This window comes from Erithacus rubecula, assembly GCF_903797595.1.
Source record: "Erithacus rubecula genome assembly, contig: scaffold_228_arrow_ctg1, whole genome shotgun sequence".
Classification (NCBI taxonomy): Eukaryota; Metazoa; Chordata; class Aves; order Passeriformes; family Muscicapidae; genus Erithacus; species Erithacus rubecula.
The window spans coordinates 51,052-58,392 of NW_027636091.1; the positions used below are offsets into that span (position 1 = coordinate 51,052).

The window sequence follows — 7,341 nt, forward strand, 5'->3', positions numbered from 1 at the left end:
CCCGAACGGGACTGGGAGGGACCCCTGGGTGGGGCGGGGCCCCATCGGTTCACATCGTCCTGGTGCAGCCAGAACGGTCCATATGGTCCCAGTTTGTACAATCCCGGTCCATATGGTCCCAGTTTGTACAATCCCAGCCCATATGGTCCCAGTTTGTACAATCCCGGTCCATATGGTCCCAGTTTGTACAATCCCAGTCCATGTGTTTCCAGTTTGTACAATCCCAGTCTGGAAGGCCCTGATCCATCTGGTCCCAGTCTGTGCAGTCCCAGTCAGGAGGATCCCAGTCCATGTGATCCCAGCCCCCATCATCCCAGCCTGGATGGTCCTGCATGGATCACACTGCCAGGGTCTGGAATTCCAGTTCCCAGCCAGGAAAAGTTGTTCCTGCCTGTACTGGTTTTGGTTCTCCAATTTGAGATTTCCCAACCAAGACACCTATTTATATCACGGCTTTAGCACCCAGATCTTGTTCCCAATCCCTATCTCGTTCATGTTCCCCTTCCCAAACTTCTTCCCATTCCCAATCCTGTTCCCAATCCCTAACACATTCCTGTTCCTGATCCCATTCTCAATCTTCTTACTGTTCCCCTTCCCATTCCCAGTCCTGTTCCTGATCCTGATCCCATTCCTATTCCCATTCCAATCCCGATCCCATTACTGGTCCTGATCCCTATCTCGTTCCCATTCCCAATCTTCATCCCATTCCTGTTCCCATTCTCAATCCCAATCCCGTTCCCATCCCTAATTCTGTTCCCATTCCCGTTCCCAATCTCATTCCCCTTTCTAATCCCTATCCCATTTGCAATCTCGATCCCTTTCCCAATCCTGATTCCATTCCCATTCCTAAATTCGATTGCATTCCCAATTGCTATTTCATTCCTGTTCCCGATCCCGATCCCGTTCCCGATCCTGATCCCGTTCCCATTCCCATTCCCAATTCTGATCCTGTTCCCAATCCCGTTCCCGGTCTCGCCACTGTTTCCAGGGAATCGTTTTGATCTCAACCTTCACCCCAAATTGAGGGGGTCAAAACCCCCAATCCCCAAACATTGGGGTTTGAAGTATTTGGGGTGTCCAACACCTCTGATCCTAAAATTTGGGATTCAGCCCCGCTGATTGCCAAATTCTGAGGTCAAAAACCCCCCAGACCCAAACCCCTGGGTGTCAACCCCCCCCCCCCCCCAGATCACAAATTTTAGGATCATCTCAGCCCCAACTGCTAACTCTGGGGTTAAATCCTCCAAATCCCCAAAATTTGGTGCCAAACCTCCCCAAACCCCAAATCCTGAGGTGTAAGACACCCTTGACCCTAAGTTTGAGGATCAAAATCCCTTAGACCCCAAACTTTGGGGTTAAACCCCCAATTCCCAACCTCTGGGGTTTGAAATATTTGGAATGTCCAACCCCTCTGATCCCAAAATTTGGGTTAAATGCCCCTGATCCCCAAATTCTGGGGTCAAACCCTCTGATCCCAAACCCAGGAGTATCACCCCCCCCCCCCCCCGAGACTTTAGGATCAAACCTCTCCCTTCCCCAAACTTTGGGGTCAAATCCACCAGACCCCAAACTCCCCCCCAAACCATTCCAGCCCTGAGGAACACAGCTGGGTTCATTTGGGGTTGATTTAAGGTTGATTTGGGATTCATTTGGGGTGGGGGCAGCTCCTGGTGCAATGTCTGCAGAGACCCCGGGTACGATGCTGGGAAAAACCCCAAAAACCCCAGTGGAACCCCAAAAACACCTGGGGAAACCTAAAAAGGGGATTTGGGGTGGGAAAAGGAGATTTTGAGATGGAAAAGGATATTTGGAGGGAGGAAAGGGGGATTTGGGGTGGGGATTGAGGATTTTGGGTCAGAAAAAGGATTTGGCGTAGACAGGAAAGCACCTTGGGTGGAAGAAGGGGTTGTGGGGTAGGAAAAGGAGATTTTGAGGTGGGAAAAGGGATTTGGGATGCACAACAGGTTTGGGCTGTGAAAAGGCAAATTTGGGGTCTTAAAAGGGCATTTGGAGTATACAAAGAAGAATTTTGAGGCTAAAAATTGGGGGATTTGGGAGAAAAAAAGAATTTGGGATAAAAAAGGAAGATCTAGAATACAAAATGGAAGATTTGGGATAAAAAAGGGAGGATTTCGGGTAAAAAATGGAGGATTTGGGCTGAGCTGAACTGACCTGGGGGAGTGGGGGCAGGTGGAATCTTTGGAACAGGGTCAGGACCATTTTTGGAACAGTTTTGGGGGATTTTAGAGTATTTGTATGGGATTTGGAGTCAATTCAATGGGATTTGTGGACAGTTTTCTGGGATTTTTTGCATTTTGGGCTGGTTTTGAGCAATTCTGGGATTTTGGGAGCAGCATTGAGAGATTTGGGGGGGGGGGTTGGAGGGATTTTAGGGTGTTTCTATAGCATTTAGCGGTGGTTTGGAGGGATTTTAGGGGCTTTCTATGGGATTTTGGGGTGTTTCCATAGGATTTTTGAGCGGCCTGAAAAGATTTGGGGCATTTCTGGACAGTTTTGGGGTATTCAGGGGTGGTTTTGAGGCATTTCTCTGGGATTTTGGGGTGTTTTGGGGCAGTTTTGGGGTGTATTCAGGGGTGGCTTTGAGGTGTTTCTCTGGGATTTTGGGGCATTGCTCTGGGATTTGGGGTGTTTTGGGACAGTTTTCAGGTATTCCAGGCAAGCGTTTTTCGGGTTTGGAATCCCTTTTTGGTGCAGGAGATCTTTGTGGGATGCTCTGGGTAATCTTGGAGCCCTGCAGGGCCCCGCGGGCGGCGCCGCCTTCACCTCAGTGTTGAACTGCACCAAGGGGATGCTGTGGCGCCCGGGCACAGGCACAGCTCCTTGAACCCGGGAACCTGGCACGGGGAACGGGGTCAGGGACAGCCCAAGAAACCAGGAATGGTACCCCAAAACACCTGCGAATGGTCCCAAAAACACCTGGGAATGGTACCCCAAAAAACCAAGATATGGTACCACAAAAATTTTGGAATGGCCACCACAAAATCTGGGAATGGTCCCCAAAAGCTCTGCAAATGGTACCACAAAAACCTGGAAGTGGTACCCCAAAAAATTGGGAATGGCCCGACAAAAACCAGTGAATGGTCTCCCAAAATACCTGGGAATGGTCCTCAAAAAATTCAGGAACATAACCTCAAAAATTCAGGAATGTTCCCCAAAATTCAGGAATGTTCTCTCAAAAACCCCAGGAATGTTCCCTCAAAAAAACCAGGAATGGTACCCCAAAACACATGGGAATGCTACCACAAAAATTTAGGAATGTTCCCTCAAAAATTTAGAAATGTTCCCCAAAATTCAGAAATGTTTCCTCAAAAACCCCAAGAATGTTTCCCCAAAAACTTAGGAATGGTCCCCAAAAAAAAAAGGCAATGTCCCCCAAAAATCCGGGAATGGTTCACAAGAAACCTGGGAATGTCCCCTCAAAAATTCAGAAGTGTTCCCTAAAAATTCAAAACATTCCCCCTAAAAACCCAGCAATGTTCCCTTCAAAAGTTCGGGGATGTTCCTCCAAAAAACCTGGGAACGTTCCCCCAAAAATTCAGGAATTTTGCCTCAAAAATTCAGAAATGCTGCCCAAAAATCCAGAAATCCCCCGCCCTCCCCACCCCCAATCCAGAAACATTCCTCCAAAAATCCAGAAACCACTCTAAAGTCCTGAAATTCCCCCCAAAATCCTGATATTTCCCCCAAAAGTCCACCCCCTCCCCACTCTGAGCTCCCACAGCCCCCGGAATTCCTGAATTCCCAATTCCTGGCTCTCACTGCTGGAAGAGCATGGACAGCATCAGCTCCTAGATCTCCTCAGGGATCTTGGTCAGGAACAGGATGTGGTTCGGGGGGTTCTCCAACAGCTGCGGGAATGGGGGAAACAACCCAAATCAGTCAAAATCAGCAAAGATCAGCCCCAAATCAGCAAAAAAGCAGCCAAAATCATCCCCATAATCAGCCAAAATCATCCCCAAATCAGCAAAATCACCCCAAAACTCAGCCCCAAAACCAGCCCAAAGTCACACTGGATACACACCAAAACATCCCCCCAAAATCTCACAAAAATCCCCAAAAATCTGCCAAAAACTACAAATCCCCTGGGGATGGGGCCATTCCTGGGGGGAATCCAAGGATTTGGGGCCATTCCAGTGGTGGGATCATGTGACCCCATTAACCCCATCAATCCCCCGTTAACCCTATAAATCCCCCATAACTCAGGTTATGGGGTCACTCATAGGCTGTGGGGTTGGCATGGGGGCCCTTCCAGGGTTTGGGGCCATTCCCAGGCTGGGCTCATGCCCGGGGGGGATGTAGGGCAGTTCCCCCCAGGTGTGGCAGCATCTGGGGCAGCTGCCCCAGCAGTGGCATCCCCTGAGGAGAGACCCCAAAACCAGCCCAAAGTTACCCCAAAGTACAGAGAGCCCCAAATTATCCCAAAACCACAAAGTACAGAGTGAATCCCAAATTACCGCAAAAACAGCCCAAAGTTACCCCAAAGCAGAGAGACAACACCAAATTACCTCAAAAACACCCCAAGTGACACCAAAGGCATAGACAGAATGCCAAACCACCCTATCCCAAATCCCATAAGTGACCCCAAATCCCATAACCCCAAATCTCTTAAGTGACCCCGTAACTCACAGGCACAGCTCCCTGTGCCCCCCTGTATCCCGTTCCCTTTTTGGGGCCAGGTGCGTCCCCGCCCTTGGCCTTGTGCTTGTCCTGATCCCAATCCCAGAACTGACCCCAAATCCCAGAACTGACCACAAACCCCACAACTGACCCCATAACTCACAAGGCACTGTTCCCTATGCCCCCTTGTCCTGTTCCAGCTCCACAAATGTTTCCTTCATCTTGGCTGCGATGTCCGAGTCCATCTTGGTGAACTGGATCCTCTGCAACGGCACCTCCCATATTTTGGGGTTTCTGAGGGGTTTGGGGGAGTTCCAGGAGGCATTTTGGGAGGTTCCAGAGGGAATTTTGGGGCTTCTAAGGGATTTGGGGCATTTCTAGGAGGCTTTTGGGTGTTTTCTGAGGGATTTTGAGGGGGATTTTTGGATTTCTGAGAGATTTGGGGTTTCTGGGGGATTTGGGGCATTTCCAGCAGGGATTTGGGGGTTTTCTGAGGGATTTCTGGGGGATTTTGGAGTTTCTGAGGGATTTGAGGGAATTCAGAGAGATTTGGGGGGGGGGGGGGGATTTGAGAGTTTCTGAGTAATTTGGGGGGAATTGAGAGAGGTTTTAGAGGAGTTCCCAGAGGGTCTTGGGGGTTTCCAACATATTTTTGGGGGTTCCAGGCTGAATTTGAAGTTTCATTATGGGCTTGGCATAGAAGGGAAACCTTTGGGAATTGCTGGCTGGAGTTCAGATTTTTTCACAGAATTTCAGGGGATTTTTCCCAGAATTTCAGGGGATTTTTTCCAGGATTTAGCTCCCACCATGAGTTGCTTGTATCAGAGGAAGCTTTGGGCCAGCTCCTGGTTGGGTTTTGGAGTGTTCCTGGTTGGAGTTGGGGTTTTTTTGTGGGATTTTGGGGATATTTGATACTGGGTTTTTGGATTTTTTCCCAGAATTTAGGGTTTTTTCCCAGAATTTGGGAGGTTTTTCCCAGAATTTCAGAATTTTTCCCAAAATTCAGATACTTTTCCAAAGGATTTGGCTCCGACCACAGGTTTGTCATAGAAGGCGAAGCTCTGGGAGGTTCCAGGATGGACTTTAGGAATATTTGAGGCTGCATTTTTGGGTTTTTTTTCCCAGGAATTCAGGATCTTCCCCAGAATTTCAATTTCCTACAATTTTCTACAGAATTTTCTACAATGTTTCAGAATTTTCCCCCAAATTTGTGTCTCACCATGGCCTTCTTGTACAAGGAGAAGCTTATGGGTTATTCTCAGTTTAATTTGAGAGTGATCCCAGGGGATTTTGCTGTTTGTTTGGGGTTTTTTTAATCGGGATTTCAGGCTTTTTCCCAGAATTTCAGGGATTTTTCCCCAGATTTGTGTTTTTTTTTCCCCAGACCCCAGTATTTGGCCCCAGATCCTGTCTCACTGTGGGTGTGTCCCAGAAGGGGAAGCCCTGCATGGAGCGCAGGCCGGTGCTGGCGCTGCTCATCTCCTGAGAGTGACAAAGGCCTGGCCCCGCATGTGGAGACTGCGCCACAGCAAAATGTCCAAAACCTGCCCAAAGGGGGAGAAAATGGCACAGAGGGACTCCTTCAGCTCTGGGGGGACAGGGACAGCACGGTGACACTGGGGACAGCACGGTGACACTGGGGACAGCATGGTGACAGTGGGGACAGCATGGTGACAGTGGGGACAGCACAGGGACAGTGGGGACAGCACAGGGACAGTGGGGACAGGTGACATTGGGGACACAAAGGGACTTCTTCAACTCTGGGGATACAAAAGGACAGCACGGTCACCATCGGAACAGGTGACAGTGGGGACAGCACAGGGACATGGGGACAGCACAGGGACAATGGGGACACAGACTCCTTCAGCAGACAATGGGGCCATACCAATGACAACAGGGACAGGGATGCCTTCAGCTCTGGGGACAAGGACAGAAAGGACAATCACAAGGACAGAGGTGTCAATGGGGACACGGTGAGAGGACAGGTGACCATGGGGACAGGGACTGCTTTGGCTCTGGGGACACAGGGGACAATGACAGGGACAAGGAAAAGATGGGGACAAAGAGAGGGCAAAAGGACAGGGACAGCTCTGGGGACAGGAACAAGGACAGGTGACACTGGGGACAGGGACAGCTCTGGGGACACACACAGGACACACGGAGAGGTGACAATGGGGACAGTGACAAGGACAGGTGACAGTGGGGACACACAGACAGGTGACAGTCTGGACAAAGACAAGTGACAATGGGGACAGCCCCCCAGCCCCCCCTCACCGTCCTTCTTGATCTTCTCATTGAGTTGTTGATGGTGTGGTTGGGGTGGGTGTCCTGCGCCGCCATGGCTGGGACTGTCTGTGGGGACAGAGGGGGATTTGGGGGGGTCCGGGACCCCTTCACCCCCTGGAACCTCCAAATCCACCCCAGACCCACCTAAACCCTCCCAAATACCCTCAGACCGCTGCCAGTCCCCCCAAAATTTAACCCAGACCCACGTGAGACCCTCCCAAACCCTCCCCAGACCCCCTCAAAGCCCTTCAGACTCCCCCCAAACTCCCAGACCCCCCTCAGAAGCCCCAGATACTCCAAGTTCCTCTCAAAACCTCCCCTCAGATCCCTCAAAAAACCCTCCAGACCCTCTCAAGCTCACCCCAAAGCCCCCTCAGACCCTCCATTCCCCCCAAACCCACCTCAGACCCCCCTATT

The 7,341-nt window shown here is 50.4% G+C and overlaps 1 protein-coding gene across 1 annotated transcript; it reads right to left on the reverse strand.

Moving 5' to 3' along the window:
* Nucleotides 1–3,225: 3,225 nt before the first annotated feature.
* On the reverse strand, nt 3,226–6,978 carry LOC306815790 (U1 small nuclear ribonucleoprotein A-like; the record flags this gene model as incomplete). The annotated part of the gene is given in 6 exon segments (XM_079332335.1): nt 3,226–3,869; nt 4,790–4,913; nt 6,055–6,125; nt 6,128–6,226; nt 6,913–6,936; nt 6,939–6,978. Coding segments are annotated over 5 exon segments (333 nt in total). The 3' UTR covers nt 3,226–3,869; nt 4,790–4,814.
* Between the last annotated feature and the right edge of the window lie 363 nt (nt 6,979–7,341).